A 23,832-nucleotide genomic window follows, 5' to 3' on the forward strand; every position below is an offset into this window, starting at 1 on the left:
CAAAGACACATTGCAAGGTCATTCAGAATAGAAATGAGATGTATATTTTACTCTTCAATGTAAAGGGACAACACACAACTTTTAAAAACGATTCTGCCCACAAGTACCTACAAATGAAGCAAATGTATCAAAACTACTCACTTTCTGACACACAATTGTTGTCGATTTACTGTATCTATGTTTTAAGTAATACTAACTTTCATTCGTTTGCACTAAAATTTTGAAACATAGACATGTAAACATATTCACAAAGACTGCAGTTTCAGGAATATTCTCACACAAAAACAAATTGAGAAACACGATGCAAATTATGCTTTGAATGCTGCTTATACCCTCATCCAATGCTATCTTTATTCATTTTACCATACAAACCTTATTTAATGACATATTATTTAATGTATTTAATGACATGACACAATTTTTTTTAATAGAACCACTAGTTGTACCCCTGCTTCAAGAACAAGAATAATAGGATGTTCGTCTCAAAGCTTCATTTCAGATACATTACTTAACAGCGCACATACAATACACTCGCACAATGAATGGTTGTAGAACATGGTTGAGCCAATCCCAGTGAGTGCATTCCTGTTCCCTTTCTTTCGAAAACAATGTCACACAAAACCATGGTACACGAATCCAAACATACAGTCAAAAAGTGCTTAAACGATGAAGCATTCAAAACTTACTTTATTACAAAACATATGTCACTGTTGCGATTCAACAACAGCACCGACACTTTCACCGACTGGATGACATGCGATGCGGCGTGAGGCCCGGCACACGATCCGGCGATGCGGGAAGTCTACAGAAATTTCTAGAGAGATTACAAAGAAGAGCAGCGGTACACTGAGAGAACATTTATTCTGGTCGCCGAATTTGAATACTACGAGCTTATGACGGCGTCGGTGTGAAGGACATACATGCATTGAGGTGGGTGTGGCGGCATCATCGACATCGAACTGGTGCTCCTGGTTTGATGGATTTCACAGAGCTCGGTATCAGTACACAGTGTGCACGAGGTGTGCACGAGCATCGTGGACTTGCGTCCGGCGCCTGCGATGCATCAACGGAGCCGTGATCGACGTGAGCCGTGTGGATTCCCGCATCAGTAGCTGGGGACGCAGCATTTCTTGTAGCTGTCGAACTTGGTCCCCTTCTTGCAGCCCTGCCCACACTGGCCGTTGCTGCAGGTGGCTTCTCCGTCCTTGTAGCTGGGCGTGGGGCATTTCTTCCCGCAGCCTCCGCAGTTGTAGACGTCCTTGCCGGTGTCCTTCTCGCACCCGTTGCTCCAATCTCCGTCGCAATTCGCCCATCCGGGCTTGCAGGTGTTCTGGCAGCTGCCGCCATTGCACGAGGTGGTAGCATACGGGACGCTCTTGCACACCTTGCCGCATCCGCCGCAGTTGTTCAGATCCTTACCGGTATCGGTCTCGCAGCCGTTCATCCAGTTGCTGTCGCAATTGGCCCACCCGGGCTTGCAAGTGTACAAGCATTTGCCGTTGGAGCACTGGGTGGTGGCGTAGGCGACGTCTTTGCACTTCTGGCCGCAGGCACCGCAGTTGCTTACGTCCTTCCCGGTGTCGGTCTCGCAGCCATTGTCCCAGCTGCCGTCGCAATTGGCCCAGCCGGGCTTGCAGGAGTACTGGCACTTGCCATTGGAGCACTGGGAAATCGCATAGGGGACATCCTTGCACTTCTGGCCACAGGCACCGCAGTTGTTGGCGTCCTTTCCGGTGTCGGTCTCGCAGCCATTCTTCCAGTCATAGTCGCAGTTGGCCCATCCAGGCTTGCAGGAGTAGTCGCATTTGCCGTTGTTGCACTTGGTGAAGGCGTAGGCAGGAGCTACGCACTTCTTGCCACAGTCCCCGCAATTGTTGGGGTCGTTCGAGATGCAGGTCTCACAGCCGGGCTTGTAGCTGTCGCAGTCCTTGTAGCCGGAGGGGCATGTTGGATAGGTCGCATCTGCAGAACCTGCACAACACCAGTGGTGCTAATCAGAACAGAGCGCGCATACAATGCGTCAATGCATGTGGATCCAGGACACACACTGGCAACTTACGAAACATCCACTGCGAGAGAAGACACCAATCACTACAGTACGCAAACTGTTGCCTGGATATGTGAATTGAACCCATGAATGTATGCACACTATGGTGCTATGCGCGACTCATAGCTGCACCATGTTTCACGATGAATAGTTTCACCATGATTCACGGAGCAGTCGAAGTGAGGGTGGGGCAGGATTGAGAGGTAGAGGTCAGGATCCGCAAGCTACCGGCTGTGAAGAGCAGCGCCAGAGCGGCAGCTGCGACCACCAGGGTCGCATATCGCCAGACCGAAGCAGCGGAGCGTGTCGACATGTTGATCGCAAGGGGTCAGAAGAGGAGCCACTGCAACCGGAGTGGGAGGAGGCAGATTCACGGTGCCACGGCTGTGCTGTGAATGCGGCTCAGAGCGGAATGGAAGTCGATGATCGGCAAGTCCTGGGGTGTTGCTTATATAATGGAGACTATGACTGACAGCCCATGGCAACTCTGCACCTTTGTATGAGATAAATGAAATTATGAACAGAGCGATTCTTTTGCCTTTGGTTGAGCAGTCGTAGAGGATTTAGGCAGAACTCTTGGACACATTCAGTACTCGCCTTCGGTAGAATCGTCAATATTCACAGTTCGATGATAGGACTCTATTCAGTTGCTTTTTGGTCCAGTAATAATACATTTTTGCTCTAAAAGTTTTCCTACGTGATGTTTGTCGACAAACAATTCGATCTGATTCGTTGCACTTGTGAATTATAGCTCGTTATTATTTACCCGACAATCTATGACAAATGTAATGAGATCCTCTGTAATCATCAAATTGCTTCTTTGGAACCTCATTGAAACGGGAAGTTGATCACAAGTTAAAAGCATGTTAGCGCAGACTTTATTCGTTGATAAGAATCTTGGACGGTCATGGAGCTGGGCTGGCTTTTTCGATCGGAAGTGGGATTTGTCTCGATTTCAGAACAAGTTTGGAAGATGTGAAAAGCTAGTGATCCTAACTTGTTCTGAGTTGATATTTTTGGCGTTTGTACTAGGAATCGACTCGGGATGTACATATGACTCGACTAGTCAATTACATAGATGCTTAAGAGTGTCTTTACCACAAATCGATTTGTTTTATTATCTTACCATCTACCTTCAAACTCTCGTCAGAATATCGAGTATCATGCTCATACTAATTTCTTCTTTTGGTATATATGTAGTTGTCTAGAGTATGTTAAGATCAAACTATTTTTGTATTAATTTGGAAGACTTGTAAGCCATCCAAGAGGTCTCATCTGTTGTGTACCACAATCGACTTCCTAAAATTTAGAAAAATTCTAATCCAAATCTCAATCACTCTAAATGAAATGAATATGTGTAATTACGATGAAATGCTAGGTATACACAAAGCCTTGATCAGGGTTTGAGCAATACGTTGAGCGGAATTGTTTTGAACCCATGGTTAAACACTGAACGCAGCCCACTTGATTCTGTCCAAGTCCATCCTTCTTAAATATTATAAAAATTGGTTTTTTCCGCTCGTGAATTTGGACGAATCGGCAACACAGTTTGAACCCTCCTTCCGTTCTTATGGCGGGATTGTCAACTGCATGTACCAATATTGGAGCCTTGTCTGAACTCCGTGTCTGAGCTCTGTCTGGCAGTGATCGCTGATCGCAGAGACGGAAAAAAGAGGAAATGAAGTTCCACGACAAATGGAAGATGGTTTGCAGTTGCATGCCGGGCAGGGTTATCTGCGGAAAACATTCTGACCCGTTATCCCTCCACTACGCAGACCGGGAAGTGAACACTGCTCACCGTGTCTGATACCTATCTGACAGCAGCCCCCATTTTGATTACTGTCGTGTCCCAGCTCAATCTTAGCAAGACTCAATAATGTCCATGGACTGAGTAATAGACATGTGAACGCGGCTCTAAAATCCAGAGCTTAAAACTGACCTCGCTACCTCTCTGATGAGACTTTTGGGATTGTGGGTTTAGAAGTCAAAAGTACTGCCATGGAGCTGACTTGAATTACATAATGGCTATCACCAAGAGGATCATGTGGGAATTCTCATTGCTGGCAGATTACACTGCTGACGTCGCTCTGGGCAAAGCTTCCCAATCCTGCTCAATACTGACATTTTCCTGCAGTGATGCTGATAGGAGATTGAGGCACATTGAATACATATGGGAACCTACCTACCACTTGAGGTCAATGCATCGTTTTACTGGTTTCACTAATGCTTATTAAAACCGCTAGAGCTCACCGTCAAGTTTTGCTGGTAACTCCCTAAAAATGGTAGAGAAAATCAACCCCGACGCGGCTGAAGTACAATGGATTCTGGTCTCTCTCATTTATGACGAGGTCGTGTGAGTATTGGCAGGAAGGTTAACAAGCACTAACACAAGCCTTAGCTCGGAACCCTGTACACCTGCGTTACTTCTAATTCTTGCTGATGTGAACTTAGCACTCATGGGGTTTTGAGAGTATGCTGCTCTAGTTAAGTCACCTTAGAATCAATAGTCTGCCAATAGGCAAAATTTTGGGTGAAATCAGGACTTGCAGAGAATGCATCGATCTTTTAGATGTTATGAATTATTTATTAAGTCTGGGTTTTAACGGTTGCTCAGTAGTTTGAATAGTTTCTTCGCTAGTAGGATTAAACATGAAGTATGGAGTGATATTAGGTGCACCAGTCCAATATTACCAGATCAAATGGGGTTAACCAAGTGCGCCGGACCCATTAAGAGCGAAATCTTTCGTTCCATTGTTTAGTATCACAATACACCACCAACTTATGGTTTGAAACGGAATCACATTAAACATCAATTTTGTCTTGAAATTCTAAAGTAATAAAACAGTATGTTCAGCTGTTTGGAATCATCCAAGTTCAGTGATAAATATCTGCAGAACAATCAACGTCTCCAGCTTGGGCAATTATACACATTGCTGGCGATCTAATTGAGGGACGTCGGTGGATGTGTGGAGCGAAGGGGAGGAATGTTAAATATTCACAGAAGAAATCGTCGTAGTATTGCACACTGTCAGTGCACACAAGTAGGAACATCGTTCACGGTAAGATGAAACTCCCAAGTAGCTTCTGCATAAGAGAGATTTGTCATCCTCTGCCAGGCGTTCAAGTATTCAAGAACGAAATCTGGCACCCTGTTGACCACATAGTCTTTTCTCCGCGTCTACGGATCAGTCAACAATTGACTGTGTGTTGACTAGTCGAGCCATATGTACATCCCGAGTCGATTCCTAGTACAAACGCCAAAAATATCAACTCAGAACAAGTTAGGATCACTAGCTTTTCACATCTTCCAAACTTGTTCTGAAATCGAGACAAATCCCACTTCCGATCGAAAAAGCCAGCCCAGCTCCATGACCGTCCAAGATTCTTATCAACGAATAAAGTCTGCGCTAACATGCTTTTAACTTGTGATCAACTTCCCGTTTCAATGAGGTTCCAAAGAAGCAATTTGATGATTACAGAGGATCTCATTACATTTGTCATAGATTGTCGGGTAAATAATAACGAGCTATAATTCACAAGTGCAACGAATCAGATCGAATTGTTTGTCGACAAACATCACGTAGGAAAACTTTTAGAGCAAAAATGTATTATTACTGGACCAAAAAGCAACTGAATAGAGTCCTATCATCGAACTGTGAATATTGACGATTCTACCGAAGGCGAGTACTGAATGTGTCCAAGAGTTCTGCCTAAATCCTCTACGACTGCTCAACCAAAGGCAAAAGAATCGCTCTGTTCATAATTTCATTTATCTCATACAAAGGTGCAGAGTTGCCATGGGCTGTCAGTCATAGTCTCCATTATATAAGCAACACCCCAGGACTTGCCGATCATCGACTTCCATTCCGCTCTGAGCCGCATTCACAGCACAGCCGTGGCACCGTGAATCTGCCTCCTCCCACTCCGGTTGCAGTGGCTCCTCTTCTGACCCCTTGCGATCAACATGTCGACACGCTCCGCTGCTTCGGTCTGGCGATATGCGACCCTGGTGGTCGCAGCTGCCGCTCTGGCGCTGCTCTTCACAGCCGGTAGCTTGCGGATCCTGACCTCTACCTCTCAATCCTGCCCCACCCTCACTTCGACTGCTCCGTGAATCATGGTGAAACTATTCATCGTGAAACATGGTGCAGCTATGAGTCGCGCATAGCACCATAGTGTGCATACATTCATGGGTTCAATTCACATATCCAGGCAACAGTTTGCGTACTGTAGTGATTGGTGTCTTCTCTCGCAGTGGATGTTTCGTAAGTTGCCAGTGTGTGTCCTGGATCCACATGCATTGACGCATTGTATGCGCGCTCTGTTCTGATTAGCACCACTGGTGTTGTGCAGGTTCTGCAGATGCGACCTATCCAACATGCCCCTCCGGCTACAAGGACTGCGACAGCTACAAGCCCGGCTGTGAGACCTGCATCTCGAACGACCCCAACAATTGCGGGGACTGTGGCAAGAAGTGCGTAGCTCCTGCCTACGCCTTCACCAAGTGCAACAACGGCAAATGCGACTACTCCTGCAAGCCTGGATGGGCCAACTGCGACTATGACTGGAAGAATGGCTGCGAGACCGACACCGGAAAGGACGCCAACAACTGCGGTGCCTGTGGCCAGAAGTGCAAGGATGTCCCCTATGCGATTTCCCAGTGCTCCAATGGCAAGTGCCAGTACTCCTGCAAGCCCGGCTGGGCCAATTGCGACGGCAGCTGGGACAATGGCTGCGAGACCGACACCGGGAAGGACGTAAGCAACTGCGGTGCCTGCGGCCAGAAGTGCAAAGACGTCGCCTACGCCACCACCCAGTGCTCCAACGGCAAATGCTTGTACACTTGCAAGCCCGGGTGGGCCAATTGCGACAGCAACTGGATGAACGGCTGCGAGACCGATACCGGTAAGGATCTGAACAACTGCGGCGGATGCGGCAAGGTGTGCAAGAGCGTCCCGTATGCTACCACCTCGTGCAATGGCGGCAGCTGCCAGAACACCTGCAAGCCCGGATGGGCGAATTGCGACGGAGATTGGAGCAACGGGTGCGAGAAGGACACCGGCAAGGACGTCTACAACTGCGGAGGCTGCGGGAAGAAATGCCCCACGCCCAGCTACAAGGACGGAGAAGCCACCTGCAGCAACGGCCAGTGTGGGCAGGGCTGCAAGAAGGGGACCAAGTTCGACAGCTACAAGAAATGCTGCGTCCCCAGCTACTGATGCGGGAATCCACACGGCTCACGTCGATCACGGCTCCGTTGATGCATCGCAGGCGCCGGACGCAAGTCCACGATGCTCGTGCACACCTCGTGCACACTGTGTACTGATACCGAGCTCTGTGAAATCCATCAAACCAGGAGCACCAGTTCGATGTCGATGATGCCGCCACACCCACCTCAATGCATGTATGTCCTTCACACCGACGCCGTCATAAGCTCGTAGTATTCAAATTCGGCGACCAGAATAAATGTTCTCTCAGTGTACCGCTGCTCTTCTTTGTAATCTCTCTAGAAATTTCTGTAGACTTCCCGCATCGCCGGATCGTGTGCCGGGCCTCACGCCGCATCGCATGTCATCCAGTCGGTGAAAGTGTCGGTGCTGTTGTTGAATCGCAACAGTGACATATGTTTTGTAATAAAGTAAGTTTTGAATGCTTCATCGTTTAAGCACTTTTTGACTGTATGTTTGGATTCGTGTACCATGGTTTTGTGTGACATTGTTTTCGAAAGAAAGGGAACAGGAATGCACTCACTGGGATTGGCTCAACCATGTTCTACAACCATTCATTGTGCGAGTGTATTGTATGTGCGCTGTTAAGTAATGTATCTGAAATGAAGCTTTGAGACGAACATCCTATTATTCTTGTTCTTGAAGCAGGGGTACAACTAGTGGTTCTATTAAAAAAAATTGTGTCATGTCATTAAATACATTAAATAATATGTCATTAAATAAGGTTTGTATGGTAAAATGAATAAAGATAGCATTGGATGAGGGTATAAGCAGCATTCAAAGCATAATTTGCATCGTGTTTCTCAATTTGTTTTTGTGTGAGAATATTCCTGAAACTGCAGTCTTTGTGAATATGTTTACATGTCTATGTTTCAAAATTTTAGTGCAAACGAATGAAAGTTAGTATTACTTAAAACATAGATACAGTAAATCGACAACAATTGTGTGTCAGAAAGTGAGTAGTTTTGATACATTTGCTTCATTTGTAGGTACTTGTGGGCAGAATCGTTTTTAAAAGTTGTGTGTTGTCCCTTTACATTGAAGAGTAAAATATACATCTCATTTCTATTCTGAATGACCTTGCAATGTGTCTTTGTGTACATGACTTATTTAGCCTCTTCACTTTTCTTTTGCATCTTGTTTCATTTTCTTTTGTTATACTTATTCTATTGATGTGCTGAACACAATATTGCGTGGAGGAAGGTAGGAATTTTACGATAGAATTAAGTAGTAAAGTGAGAACTAATGGTCAAGTGTTGCAAAAAGGAGCTTGTTGACAAACTAACAACTAACAAACATGGAAAAATTAAATCTAGAATCACAATATACAAAGTAATTGAAGAATCCTACTTGCCATGTTTTTTTACGAGATTATTCCCATTCTATAATGATTAAAAACAAAGTTTCAAATGCCAAATCGACATCTTAAGCAAGAATCATTCAAAGAAGATCCCATCGAGATTAACTTTGTAAAAATTTCGGATTCACATACTTGAGGACTTATTTACATAGCCATTGGCAGGGTTTGCATCCATTGATGTCAGTCCTTTATCAAAGGTGTCGATTATCTAGATTAAAGTAGCATAGTCCATCTTCCATCCATCTTTGGTACTTTTTGCCCTGGAAGTTTTTAGCCATCGTTTTATACACCTCCAAAGGCTTTGCTACTACCCTAAATTGGTTGACATGATCGTATTATTATTTTTGAATCTTCTTGGATATACGCTAAAAGATTTGTGAGTTCGTGTACATGATTTTTCTCTAATTTTGTTCTTTTATTTTTATTTTTTTTAGTATTTTATTGAGCTTGTACAAGTAAATCATCTATCTTGTTTTGTAGTGCCTTGTCAAAGAAATTGGTTGCATTGGGGCTGAATTATCTAGTCAAGTCCATAGTAGTGAAGCTTGTATTGACTTAGGCAAGTAATTGTTGGTGCCACTCAGGTTGTTATATGTGGACATCCTCTCTTGTATTGCATTGATTAGCATGCAAAGTTAAGAAGGACTAGTGGCTGTGGTTGTCTTTCAAATATTCTAAAGTATTTTTTTTCTTAATTTACAATGTTAGGCTTTGTAGAGTCTTTTATAACATTTACTTTTTTATTTATAATAGTAGAATGTATATCATTTTCATCTTGTGGTATTGCTAGTATTGAACTTGTTCCTAGGTCTATTATTACTTAGGTATCTTGAACTGGGTCTTGTGTTATATTTCTTTATGCGGAATCAGTTTTGTTATCAATGTCTTGTCCCTCAATTTCCTTCCAAGTTTTTGTAAATAATGCATTGATGGTAATGTCAAGTATCTTTGTATGGCTATTACTTCCTTCTCTGATTAGCTATCATTGATCAAAATTTTGAGAGTCTTTGAAGGATGTTAGGCTTCTCCATATTTGTAAAGTAGGTGCAATTGTATCATATGTGGCAAGATGTTGGAGGAAGAAGACCTGGAGTGGAGTAGACTTCTATGTGGGTTGGTATCCTTGTGTGGCAAAGTTATTTTGTTTTAACTAGATGTTCATGAACATTCCTATCATCTCATCTATCGTCTACAAACTATGTTTGTATTGGAAGATTTCTTTTCAGATGTCCATGCCTACCTGAATTGTAGTCTTTCAAGCATGATGGAGGACTTTGTTAAGGCTAAATCTTTCTTAGTTGAGTTTTTGCACACATTTAGCCATCCATATGTTCTATAATAGATTGCATCTTAGTACATCTCAAGCTCTGTTGTTTGATATCTTGATTTTTTTTTGCATTGTCTGAAGATTTTTGGATTTCAATGGTTTTTTTGCTTGCGATATTGGTGATGCTGAGGAGGATTGTTAGCCAAGTTATGTATAATTCAAGTAAGCATACCAATCTTCTGAGTGTTGTTAATCTATTCTATACTTTGGCTACTTGTGGGCATGTATACAATGCATGTATTGTTGTTTCAATCCTTAGAGTTGTATATGATTTGCACGTTCTCGTATTACGTGCTTTCGTGCTCGAGAACGCACCAGGCGTCTGGCTATAGAAGGTAGTATGGAGATTCGCCAATAGTCAAGCAGTCTATCAGTTTTTGACTGTTAGAATATAAACGACTGCAAGAATACACTGTAAATCTATACGGATGCCCTTCGACTGCTCGCCGAAGTCCATTTTGTCCCGGCGAGTAGGTCTCTAAACGTTACAGAGAACCCTGAATAAACCAAACTGTTAATCTTGGATACCACTTTGTACTTACAATCATGTATCCACTGACTATCTTGTTAGATTAACCCAATAAATTTCATTCACTCCGCATACTCAATCCTATAGACACCCTTTTAATTCTTCAATCTCAGACGTAACTCGATTTCACAAAAACAGTCAAGAGTAATCAAACCTACTTCATTATAAATCCCGATTCACCATTACAACACTGACTTCAGCAACGATTGCCTCAGTCTTCCCAAAACCCTATGAAGAAAAAAAACCCAATTCTCTGTCTTCTTTCCCCGCCCGAAGCATGAAGCTAGCTCTTCCCCTAATCTTCAAAAAAAACCTCTAATGAAACTGAACTAGTAACCTTGAAAAGAGCTTGAAGCTAGCTCATCGATCTCAAAACCCCCGATCATAAAAAAAAAAAAACCCCCCAAAAAACTTCTTCCCCCCCTAACCTTATCCTTTGAATTTCTCCAATCTTTCCTCTTGGATCCGGAATTAGCTCCCACCGTCAGAGCTTAGATCCAAAATTGGCTCCCACCGTCAGAGCTTTCTCCTCCGTTTTTACCTTTAAGAGATCCATTTATCGAAAATAATATTCCCTGAAACGGCACAGAGAATAGGACAGCCTGAAACAGAATCGAAACCCCGTACTCGGATCCACATTGAGTCGCCCGACCAATTCAGGTCTCATATTGAGTAAGATGCTCCTAGTAACCTGGATGTTCCCGTAATTGGATCAAATTGGTTCTTCGCGTGAGACTGGCTGAGGCCCATAGTAAGACCTGGATTTTCCCGTAATTAGATTGCATTGGGTTGCCCGATCAATACAGGTCTCATATTGGGTAAGAGGACCCGGATTGGATTCTTGAAATTGGATCCAATTGGCTCTTCGAACCAGGCTCACCCGTCGTGTGAATTGGTCCTTTCTCTTCCTACTGACTCCTGTTATTGGAATCGAATGGAGCATTTCAGTATGCCCCGGCTGACTGTAATGGGGTGACTCAACTTGGCCACTCAGTATTTGCACTGGAGTTGGTCGTTGCTCCCAATATTTGAGATAATTTAACATTAATAAAAGTCCCCTTTCTTTATATTTTCACGGTATACTCGTGTTACAACACAACATCCACCCCCTCTGAACCTGTGCATCCTCCGGTATGCACCAATTTACCCAATTGCTGTTTGATTCAGAATATATCCTCTACGTCTTTATCTTGTTCGTCTTCGTCACCTTCATTATCCAAATCACTTTCATCTTCTTGCTACTGAATCTCTATACATTCATTAAAGTCTTCCATATTCATCTCCGCGTGTCTTCGTTTAAATATTTTTACTCGCTTCCCTGCAATTGGTATTTTCAATTTTGTACCATTTAACTCACGTAACGAGTAAGTCGCATTATCATGAACTGTTGTTACCACATATGGTCCAAATCAACGTTTTGAAAACTCCCGTAAAGTGCTATATTGGTTGTCCAGACTACTATCATAAACAAGTACCCAATCACCTTCTTCAATTGCTTTAGGTCTCAATCAATGTTGCTTATCGAATCGCGCCTTGTTTTGTAACTTTGCTCTTTTTAACCTTTCCAATGCTATCTACACATCTTTCGATCTTTGCTCCAATTGTCGAATCCTAATAGCCAAAAGTTCTTTTCTTGTCAATCCATCTTCCTATGGTAGCATATTCCAAGTAAGTACCCTTTCTTCAATCAGCATAATTAGTTTTCGACCTATCATAAGTTCTACTGGCATATATCTTGTCACCAAACTATGTGTTGTTCGATCAGCCCATAATGCAAATGACAAAAGCCGTGGCCACTTTCTAACTTTTCCATTACAAGCTTTAACTAATGCTTTCACAATTGGTGGGTGATCACGTTCGCTTTTTGCATTCCCTTCCGAATTATAAGTAGTAGTCAGTGATAGTTTAACTCCACATCTTTCAAAGAACTTACAAGCTTCTTGTGCATTTAATTCTCCACGATCTGTAGTGATTTTTCCTATGCATCCGTAGCGGCAAATGACATCTTCAAGCAAAAACCTACAAATCCCCTCCGTAGATTTTGTCCTCAATGCTCTTCCTTCTACTTGATTTGATAAATCTTCACGAGCTAAAACCAAATATCTCATCTGCCATAACCCAACCGGCATAATAACCAAATCAACAACCCATTTAAAATGAATAGCTAGAGGATATGTAGGATGAAGACCATCTCGATGTCGGATATTAGAATACGATTGACAGATTTCACATGACTCTACAAATGAGAGCACATCTCGATACATATTTTTCCACTAATATTGTTCCTTGAGTTTAGCAAAAGTAGCCCAGATTCTTCTATGCCTTGCCCATAAATTATCATTAAACTCCTTCAATAATTTTAGTTTTTCTTCCTTTTTGCCTATCACTCATCGTGGCATTTCAATTCCTTTCTTCGGTCTCTTCCATAAGAATCCATCTCGAAGTAAAAATCCATATGCTTTTTTTCTTATTTGTTTGAATTTTTCTGTAGACCAATTCCCCTATTTAGTCAAGGTATTCAAGTAATGACCAATATCCAATAATTCTCCTTCATAAGATTCTTCAAGAAATAGCTTGTCTTCTCTGTTGAGATTTGATATTGAATAGAATTTTAGTCCGACGTCATCAATGTCTTCAACCATTTCGTCCTCCCTCTCGTATCTTGCTCGAGATAGTATGTCTACTACTAAATTATCTTTCCCAGTAATATGCCTAAATTCTGGATTTAGTGACTTAATATAAGCAATCCATCTCAACATTGCAATATCTGGCGTTGAACAGTTAATAATCATTCCAAGCAATGGCAAGCAATCTGTTTCAATTACTACTACTGCCCCAATCAAATAGTCTTTTTCAGCTTTCATAGCCGAAACGACTCCCCAAAGTTCTCTTTTGACTTGCGAATATGCATGCTGACGAATACTTAAAACTTTAGCCCCAAATCGAACTGCAAATCTACTCCCATTCGAATCATCTTGACCCACAGTCCATCCAACGGCAATTGGACTAGCGTCTACAGTAAAAATCACTGGTCTATTGCACTTATAATCAACCTTCCTCAATATTGGAGGTGACATCAATAATTTCTTCAATCTTTGCATTGCTTGAATATGCCTTTCTTTCCATTCAAATCGGTAACCCTTGCGTAACAGTTCATATAATGGATCCGCTATGTGAGTAAAATGAGGGACCTAGATTCGATAAAATACACATGCACCTAAAAACCTGCAAACCTCTGTTAAAGAATCACAATCCTCTTTCATCCTTCCAATTGCATCAACTTTAGTCGGATCTGGTTTTCTTCCGTAAGATCTACATAAATGTCCAACAATCACAACCTCTCGTACTCCAAATACGAACTTCATACCCGATAATGTAAGATGAACTTCTCCAAGCCGAGTTAAAATCTTTTCACAATCTTGTATATGATCAACAACACATTTGCGACACCCCCTCGTATCTAAAGTTTCATCCTTGTCTCCTTCTCTGCACCCTTTTATAGGAACATCATCCAGAAAAGGCATAGTCTTTTTCGGAATAAAATCTCTCAATACCTTATTCATCCCATTCATCATATGCGCAACTGAGTTGGTCGCGCCTTGAGGAAGAATGCACATTCTAACCAATCCAAGTGGTGTCCTCATTGTTGTCATATGTCTACTTCCTTCGGCAAGTTGAAATTGATCATAACCTGAATACAAATCACCCATTGAATAGATCGCCCTTCCAGCAAACGCCTCAACAAATTCATCCACAATAGGTCCAATTCCTGCATTCGTGAGAGATACTGCATTCACCGGTTGCATATCTTGAATAAACTGTAGTGATCCATTCTTCTTAGGTACTGTAAACCATCGACTAGAATACGGCACAAACGAGGGTTCCAATATTTTCATCTTTATCTTTTCTTTTAATAGCTCAAAAAATTTAGGTAAATATACCCTCGGTACTGGAATCGGTCTTAGATTCCAAGGTACATGCGATACAGTGAAGATAACCATAGGTGTTATAATATTTGGATCCACACACCCAATTTTATGAGATTTGAAGGCAAACGATCTACCTTGTTTAGCCAACATCTTTTTGAAGCAAGTAATTTCTTTCGGCAATAAAGAACCATCAGAACCAATCTTCAATTCTTCAAAAGTCTCTCTAGTAAACTGGTGTCCAATACTCATTGGATCTCCTAAACTTGCTTCTTTTGATGCTTTTCCTATTTGTTCTTTAGAATCTTTTGATAATTGTCTAGCAACAGGCTTTATCTTCTTATCTGTCATTTTATATCTCGTCTCTACAGTGACTTCTGGTGCTTGAAAAGATTCAAGTATGGTATAAACCTCTCTTGAATGAATCTCAATAATCTTATCATTATCTCCTAACCCAATAGATGTAATCAATTCCAATGAATCTTCCAGTCCATTTTCTTCATAAACACTTAAAATCCTCTCATCATCTTGCAATGTACCTAACTTGCGTAATTGTCCTTCAATATCATATAATCTTTTTCTTTCTTTTCTTTTAAAATCATCAACTTTCTTATACATAATATTTCCATTCTCCAATATACCAATAAAACTCGCATCAAAGGCACCTTCATCTTGCGAGAGTACCTCCTCTTTTGTACCTCCATAATCTTGCTTTACAGTGGTACCTCCCCAAAATCCTTAAATCCTTCAACAATCTTTGGCAATGGTTTCTCCCTCAACCTATCTCGATTCCGTTCATGGTTAGGAGGTACTGTTAGAAATTGTACAGCTTTCCTTCCATCTTCGCTCCGTATCCTTGCATAAGCAGAACCATCGTCAAGTACTTTTTTTTCCATCCGTGTTGCCGTGATATAAGGTTGTTCTAAAATCAACGGATAAGACTTTGTATCTTGAACAAAAAAATGTTGCTCCGTCGCAACATCCCCAATCCGAATTTTGACATCTGGATAAGCTCCATATAATTCACCCCGTGTGTTATTAGCCGCTCGAATTGCCCATCCATGTTCCATATCAATTGGCCATTTTTGCTTCTTATAAAGATCTTTAGACATGAGATTTATTTCAGAACCATGGTCGACTAAAGCAACTATTGGTTCTTCTATATCTCCTACTTTCACCAATACCTCAGTAGTTGCCTTTGCCCAATGCTTTCAAGTATAATGGCTCAAAGTTTCCATTTTCTTATCACTATAATCTTTGAAACGTACTCGTTGATTATACCCATTTTTTTCATTTGTTGGTTGCTTGTAACCAATATCAACCTCTTCTTCATCTCTATATATTCTTGCATCAATAGCATGACTCATTTCAGTTTCGCCCATTAATCGCCTCTTTCGCTTAATGTTGTCAATGATAACATCATGAAACTCCTTCTTTGTAATTTCCAAGACTTCTTTCAATGTGAATTTCACCTTAGCGTTTAATATATGTTCTTCTAACACCCCTTTCAAATTTGTTGCCGCTTCAATGTCAGAAAGTAGCTTATAAGCAATTGATTTGCCCTTATCTTTTGTCTCCTTTGTTTTTTTCTCCCAATGATGCTGAGGTATCCTTTACTGGCAATTCTTGTGAAGCTGCCTCTCGAGCCTTGTCTCCTCGAGTTTGCCTCTTAGAAGAATTTTCTTCTCTAGTATCATCAAAATTTCCTTGTCTCTTTTCTTCCATCAAAGCTTCATGTTGGCTCTTAGCAATATATGCATGAACTGAAAGAGACTCAACAAGATCCTCCCAACCTGTTCTACCTCGTATTGTAGCTGCAGTTCTCAATAACGCTTCTCGAGATAATTTCCCTTCTTGCATTGTAGAAACGGCAGAAGCCCAAAACTCACTAGTTTTCATACTTCCACCAATTTCATCATCTACTCTAACACCATAACTTGCACTTTCTTGTGCTGCTGTTTCATGCTCTTTTAGGTAATCTTGAACTAATGCTCTCATTCTTCCCTTGCCAAAATTGGTTTGAAGAAGATCCTCCCTATCTTTTAATGCTATCTTCCCATCTTTCCAGCAAATAATTCCCTGCCGTATCATATTATTAAATTCATTGCAATCTTTTCTAGTGTGTGAAGCATCATCACACCAAATGCATCTTTGTATATATCCTTGTTTTGAAATATTCTTCGAATTGTTTGTAGAAGTATTCTCTTCAAGTCTTGCCAATTTGATTTGAAGATCTTGCATTCTTCATATAATTTCTTCCATTCCCATATCTGATTTCTTTGATAAGGATGTCGAAGGTTGAACTGTAGGCATTGTTGGTGGTGTTGTACGTACTGGAGCTTTGGGTGCTTGTACTGTTTTCTGAATATTGCTCCTATCCTTCCTCCTTTCTCTTTTTGTAAGCAACCCCACCGCATCTTCAACGTTCTTCGACTTTGTTGTCAATCCTTCATCTTCTTCTTTGTCTTCAAGAAGGAGTTCTAATTTCCCTTGCAATTCTCCATCAGCAGCTTGAAAAAATAGATCAACTTTGTTCGGCTCCAATGTCAATTTTTCTACCTTCGACAATTAAGAGTACTGCCTCTCAAATTCCCTTAGTAGCTCTGTTGCTTGCAAATTCTTATTGGGCCGTTCAATCCATTCGAGAAACAACTTCTTAGTAACGCGATCAGCATCTTCCAAGAAATATTCGTCTTTCAATGCATGTGAAAAAACCTCCCATGAATTCCCATAATGATCCGTAATCGATGTAATGTGGTCTCTTATCTCCGGTATCGTGGCAAGTCCAAATAGTTCAACCATTTTCTTCTCAAAAACCCGATTTAATTCCATTTCACAAACATAACATCTTAAATACTTTGAAATATTCCTTCCATCAAATTGATCAATTTTACTGACCACTGCTTGCAATGCTTTGGTTGCCAAAGCTTCCTTTCGATCATTGCTTTGCTGTTGCTGCATTGATAATGAGAAGGCTTGAAACATACTAGCAATAGACGGATCCATGTGCATACCTTGTCCTTTAGAAGACTCCCCACCAGAAACTCCTCCCAAAAATCCTTCAAAATTTTTATTTTCGTTTTCCATAGAATAAAGATAAAATCAACCGAAATCCAATACATTCGACCTCAAGCTTTCACGTTGGATTCACCACTTTTATCGTATTATGTGTTTTCTTACTTGAGAACGCGCCAGTGTCGTGTTGTAACACAAGTATACAGTGAAAATAAAAAGAAAGGGGAATTTTATTAATATTCAGTTACCTTGAATATTGGGAGCATCGATCAACTCGAGTACAAATACTGAGTGGTCAGATTCAGTCACTCCGTTACAGTCAGCCGGGGCATACTGAAATGCTCCATTCGATTCCAATAACGGGAGTCAGCAGGAAGAGAAGGACCAATTCACACGACGGGTTCGAGGAGCCAATTGGATCCAATTTTGATAATCCAATCCGGGTCCTCTTATCCAATATGAGACCTGAATTGGCCGGTCAACCCAATGTGGTCTAATTATGGGAAATCCAGGTCTTACTACGGGTCTTAGCCAATCTGATGCGAGGACCAATTTGATCCAATTACGGGAACATCCAGGTTACTATGGGCATCTTTCCCAATATAGGACCTGAATTGGTCGGGCGACTCAATGTGGTCCCGATTACGGGGTTCGATTCTGTTTCAGGCTGTCCTGTTCTCTGTGCCATTTTAGGGAACGTTGTTTTCGGTAAATGGATTTCTTAAAGGTAAAAACGGAGGAGAAAGCTTGGCGGCGAGAGCCAATTTCGAATCCAAGTTGAGGTGAGAGCCAATTTCGGATCCAAGCTTGAGGTGGGAGCCAATTCCGGATCTAAGACGGAAGATTGAAGAAATTCAGAGGATAAGGTTAGGGGGGATATAGTTTTGAAGGGGGGGGGTTTTTTTTTTTTTTCGGGGAATCGGGGGAGAGGAGTTTTCAAGCTTTTGCAAGGTTACCTGTTCGGTTTTTTCATTGGAGGTTTTTGGAAGATCAAGGGAATTAGAGAGAGGAGCTTCATGCTTCGGGTCGGGGAAGGAAAGACATAGAATTTGGATTTTTCTTCTTCGTAGAGTTTTGGGGAAGACTGAGGCAATCGCTACTGAAGTCAGTGTTGTAATGGTGAATCGGGATTTTTAAATGAAGTGGGTTTGAATACTCTTGACTGTTTTGTGAAATCGAGTTACGTCTGTGATTGAAGGATTAAAAGGGTGTCTATAGGATTGAGTATGCGGAGTGAATGAAATTTATTGGGTTAATCTAACAAGACAGTTAGTGGATACAAGATCGTAAGTACAAAGCAGTATTGAAGGTTAACAGTTTGGGTTGTACGGGGTTCTCTGTAACGTCTAGAGACCTACCGGCTGGGGCAAAAAGGACTTCGACAAGCAGTCGAAGAGTACCCGTATAGATTTACGGTACATTGTTGCAGTCGTTTATATTCCAGCAGTCAAAACTGATAGACTGCTTGACTATCGGCGAATCTTCATACTACCTTCTACAGCCAGACGCCCGGCGCATTCTCGAGCAGGAAAGCACGTAATACGACATAAGTGGTGAACCCGACGTGAAAGCTTGAGGTAGAAGGTATTGGATTTTGGTTGATTTTATCTTTATTTTTATGGAAAACGAAAATAAAAATTTTGAAGTATTTTTGGGAGAAGTTTCTGGTGGGGAGTCTTCTAAAGGACAAGGTATGCACATTGATCCATCTATTGCTAGTTTGTTTCAAGCCTTCTCATTGTCAATGCAGCAACAGCAAAGCAATGATCGGAAGGAAGCTTTAGCAACCAAAGCATTGCAAGCAGTGGTCAATAAAATTGATCAATTTGATGGGAGGAATATTTCAAGGTATTTAAGATGTTATGTTCGTGAAATGGAATTAAATCGGGTTTCTGAGAAGAAAATGGTTGCACTATTTGGACTTGCCACGATACCGGAGACAAAGAAGAAGATGAAAGATTGACAACAAAGTGGAAGAACGTTGAAGATGCGGTGGGGTTGCTTACAAAAAAAGAAAGGAGGAAGGATAGGAGCAATATTCCGAAAACAGTACAAGCACCCAAAGCTCCAGTACGTACAACACCACCGACAATGCCTACAGTTCAACCTTCGACATCCTTGTCAAAGAAAGCAGATATGGGTATGGAAGAAATTATACGAGGAATGCGAGATCTTCAAATCAAATTGGCAAGACTTGAAGAGAATACTTCTATAAACAATTCAAAGAATGTTTCAAAACAAGGATATGTACAAAGATGCATTTGGTGTGATGATGCTTCACACACTAGAAAAGATTGCAATGAATTTAATAATATGATACGGCAGGGAATTATTTGCTGGAAAGATGGGAAGATAGCATTGAAAGATAGGGAGGATCTTCTTCAAACCAATTTTGGCAAGGGAAGAATGAGAGCATTGGTTCAAGATTACTTAAAAGAGCATGAAACAGTAGTACGAGAAAGTGCAAGTTATGGTGTTAGAGTAGATGATGAAATTGGTGGAAGTATGAAAACTAGTGAGTTTTGGGCTTCTGCCGTTTCTACAATGCAAGAAGGGAAATTATCTCGAGAAGCGTTATTGAGAACTGCAGCTACAATACGAGGTAGAACAGGTTGAGAGGATCTTGTTGAGTCTCTTTCAGTTCATGCATATATTGCTAAGAGCCAACATGAAGCTTTGATGGAAGAAAAGAGACAAGGAAATTTTGATGATACTAGAGAAGAAAATTCTTCTAAGAGGCAAACTCGAGGAGACAAGGCTCGAGAGGCAGCTTCACAAGAATTGCCAGTAAAGGATACCTCAGCATCATTGGGAGAAAAAAACAAAGGAGACAAAAGATAAGGGCAAATCAATTGCTTATAAGCTACTTTCTGACATTGAAGCGGCAACAAATTTGAAAGGGGTGTTAGAAGAACGTATATTAAACGCTAAGGTGGAATTCACATTGAAAGAAGTCTTGGGAATTGCAAAGAAGGAGTTTCATGATGTTATCATTGACAGCATTAAGCGAAAGAGGCAATTAATGAGCGAAACTGGAATGAGTCATGCTAATGATGCAAGAATATGTAGAGATGAAGAAGAGGTTGATATTGGTTACAAGCAACCAACAAATGAAAAGAATGGGTATAATCAGCGAGTACGTTTCGAAGATTCTAGTGACAAGGAAATGGAAACTTTAAGCCATTATACTCGAAAGCATTGGGCAAGGGTAACTACTGAGGTATTGGTGAAGGTAGGAGATATAGAGGAACCAATAGTTGCTGTGGTGGACCATGGTTCTGAAATAAATCTCATGTCTAAAGATCTTTATAAGAAGCAAAAATGGCCAATTGATATGGAACATGGATGGGCAATACGAGCAGCTGATAACACACGAAGCGAATTATATGGAGCTTGTCCACATGTCAAAATTCGGATTGGGGATGTTGCTACGGAGCAACATTTCTTCGTTCAAGATACAACGTCTTATCCGTTGATTTTAGGACAACCTTATATCACGGCAACACGGATGGAAACAAAGGTACTTGACGATGGTTCTGCTTATGCAAGGGTACGGAGCGAAGATGGGAGGAAAGCTGTACAATTTCTAACAGTACCTCCTAACCATGAACGGAATCGAGATAGGTTGAGGGAGAAACCATTGCCAAAGATTGTTGAAGGATTTAAGGGTTTTGGGGAGGTACCACTGTAAAGTGAGATTATGGAGGTACAAAAGAGGAGGTACTCTCGCGAGATGAAGGTGCCTTTGATGCGAGTTTTATTGGTATATTGGAGAATGGAAATATTATGTATAAGAAAGTTGATGATTTTAAAAGAAAAGAAAGAAAAAGATTATATGATATTGAAGGACAGTTACGTAAGATAGGTACATTGCAAGATGATGAGAGGATTTTGGGTGTTTATGAAGAAAATGGGCTGGAAGATTCATTGGAATTGATTACATCTATTGGGTTAGGGGATAATGATAAGATTGTTGAGATTCATTCGAGAGAGGTGTATACCATGCTTGAATCTTTTCAAGCACTAGAAGTCACAGTAGAGACGAGATATAAAACGGCAGATAAGAAGGTAAAGCCTGTTGCCGGACCATTACCAGAGGATTCTAAAGAACAAATGGGAGAAGCATCAAAAGAAGCAAATTTAAGAGATCCAATGAGTATTGGACATCAGTTTACTGAAGAGACTTTTGAAGAATTGAAGATTGGTTCTGATGGTTCTTTATTGCGGGAGGAAATTACTTGCTTCAAAAAGATGTTGGCTAAACAAGGTAGATCGTTTGCCTTCGAATCTCATGAAATTGGGTGTGTGGATCCAAATATTATAACACCTATGGTTATCTTCACTGTACCGCATGTACCTTGGAATCTAAGACCGATTCCAGTACCGAGGGCACATTTACCTAAATTGGTGGAACTATTGAAAGAAAAGATAAAGATGAAAATATTGGAACCTTCATTTGCGCCGTATTCTAGTCGATGGTTTACGGTACCTAGGAAGAATTGGTCACTGCGGTTTATTCGAGATATGCAGCCGGTGAATGCTTTAATTGTCAGAAATGCAGGAATTGGACCTATTGTGGATGAATTTGCTGAGGCGTTTGCTGGAAGGGCGATCTATTCAATGGGTGATTTGTATTCAGGTTATGATCAATTTCAACTTGTCGAAGGAAGTAGAGATATGACAACGATGAGGACACCGCTTGGATTGGTTAGAATGTGCACTCTTCCTCAAGGCGCGACCAACTCAGTTGCGCATATGATGAATGGGATGAATAAGGTATTGAGAGATTTTATTCCGGAAAAGACTATGCCTTTTCTAGATGATGTTCCTATAAAGGGGTGCAGAGAAGGAGACAAGGATGAAACTTTAGATACGAGGGGATGTCGCAGATATGTTGTTGATCATATACAAGATTGTGAAAAGATTTTAACTCGGCTTGGAGAAGTTCATCTTACATTATCGGGTATGAAGTCCGTATTTGGAGTGCAAGAGGTTGTAATTGTTGGACATTTATGCGGATCTTACGGAAGAAAACCAGATCCGACTAAAGTTGATGCAATTGGAAGGATGAAAGAGGATTGTGGTTCTTTAACAGAGGTTTGCAGGTTTTTGGGTGCATGTGTATTTTATCGAATCTGGATCCCTCATTTTGCTCACATAGCGGATCCATTATATGAACTGTTACGCAAGGGTTACCGATTTGAATGGAAAGAAAGGCATATTCAAGCAATGCAAAGATTGAAGAAATTATTGATGTCACCTCCAATATTGAGGAAGGTTGATTATAAGTGCAATAGACTAGTGATTTTTACTGTAGACGCTAGTCCAATTGCCGTTGGATGGACTGTGGGTCAAGATGATTCGAATGGGAGTAGATTTGCAGTTCGATTTGGGGCTAAAGTTTTAAGTATTCGTCAGCATGCATATTCGCAAGTCAAAAGAGAACTTTGGGGAGTCGTTTCGGCTATGAAAGCTGAAAAAGACTATTTGATTGGGGCAGTAGTAGTAATTGAAACAGATTGCTTGCCATTGCTTGGAATGATTATTAACTGTTCAACGCCAGATATTGCAATGTTGAGATGGATTGCTTATATTAAGTCACTAAATCCAGAATTTAAGCATATCATTGGAAAGGACAATTTAGTAGCAGACATGCTATCTCAAGCAAGATATGAGAGGGAGGACGAAATGGTTGAAGACATTGATGATGTCGGATTGAAATTTTATTCAATATCAAATCTCAACAGAGAAGACAAGCTATTTCTTGAAGAAGCTTATGAAGGAGAATTATTGGATATTGGTCATTATTTGAATACCTTGACTAAATAGGGGAATTGGTCTACAGAAAAATTCAAACAAATAAGAAAAAAAGCATATGGATTTTTACTTCGAGATGGATTCTTATGGAAGAGACCGAAGAAAGGAATTGGGATGCCACAACGAGTGATAGGCAAAAGGGAAAAAAAACTAAAATTATTAAAGGAGTTTCATGATAGTTTATGGGCAGGGCATAGAAGAATCTGGGCTACTTTTGCTAAACTCAAGGAACGATATTGGTGGAAAAATATGTATCGAGATGTGCTCTCATTTGTAGAGTCATGTAAAATCTGTCAATCGTATTCTAATATCCGAAATCGAGATGGTCTTCATCCTACGTATCCGCTGGCTATTCATTTTAAATGGGTTGTTGATTTGGTTATTATGCCGGTTGGATTATGGCAGATGAGATATTTGGTTTTAGCTCGTGAAGATTTATCAAATCAAGTAGAAGGAAGAGCATTGAGGACAAAATCTATAGAGGGGATTTGTAGGTTTTTGCTTGAAGATGTCATTTGTCGTTACGGGTGCGTAGGGAAAATCACTGCAGATCGTGGAGAATTAAATGCACAAGAAGCTCGTA

General features: G+C 41.1%; 2 protein-coding genes across 2 annotated transcripts; one reads left to right on the plus strand and one right to left on the minus strand.

Annotated features, from left to right (window-relative positions):
• Window positions 1-667: 667 nt before the first annotated feature.
• LOC112283229 (uncharacterized) lies at window positions 668-2,459 on the minus strand. Its single transcript, XM_024521693.3, has 2 exons — window positions 2,276-2,459; window positions 668-1,971 (listed from the first exon to the last, which is right to left on the minus strand). Exons 1-2 carry the CDS (start codon window positions 2,358-2,360, stop codon window positions 1,106-1,108), a joined length of 951 nt encoding a protein of 316 aa, XP_024377461.1. The 5' UTR covers window positions 2,361-2,459; the 3' UTR covers window positions 668-1,105.
• A 3,453-nt stretch (window positions 2,460-5,912) lies between these two features.
• On the plus strand, window positions 5,913-7,704 carry LOC112283230 (uncharacterized). Its single transcript, XM_024521695.3, has 2 exons — window positions 5,913-6,096; window positions 6,401-7,704. Exons 1-2 carry the CDS (start codon window positions 6,012-6,014, stop codon window positions 7,264-7,266), a joined length of 951 nt encoding a protein of 316 aa, XP_024377463.1. The 5' UTR covers window positions 5,913-6,011; the 3' UTR covers window positions 7,267-7,704.
• Window positions 7,705-23,832: the final 16,128 nt, after the last annotated feature.

Source organism: Physcomitrium patens, chromosome 6 (genome assembly GCF_059467195.1).
Source record: "Physcomitrium patens ecotype Gransden chromosome 6, ASM5946719v1, whole genome shotgun sequence".
NCBI classification, from domain to species: Eukaryota; Viridiplantae; Streptophyta; class Bryopsida; order Funariales; family Funariaceae; genus Physcomitrium; species Physcomitrium patens.

Coding starts and splice junctions, on each gene's coding strand:
- LOC112283230 (XM_024521695.3), top strand. CDS start 6,012: ATGTCGACACGCTCCGCTGCTTCGGTCTGGCGATATGCGACCCTGGTG. Junction 6,097..6,400: donor GGCGCTGCTCTTCACAGCCG/GTAGCTTGCGGA, acceptor GGTGTTGTGCAG/GTTCTGCAGATGCGACCTAT.
- LOC112283229 (XM_024521693.3), bottom strand. CDS start 2,360: ATGTCGACACGCTCCGCTGCTTCGGTCTGGCGATATGCGACCCTGGTG. Junction 1,972..2,275: donor GGCGCTGCTCTTCACAGCCG/GTAGCTTGCGGA, acceptor GGTGTTGTGCAG/GTTCTGCAGATGCGACCTAT.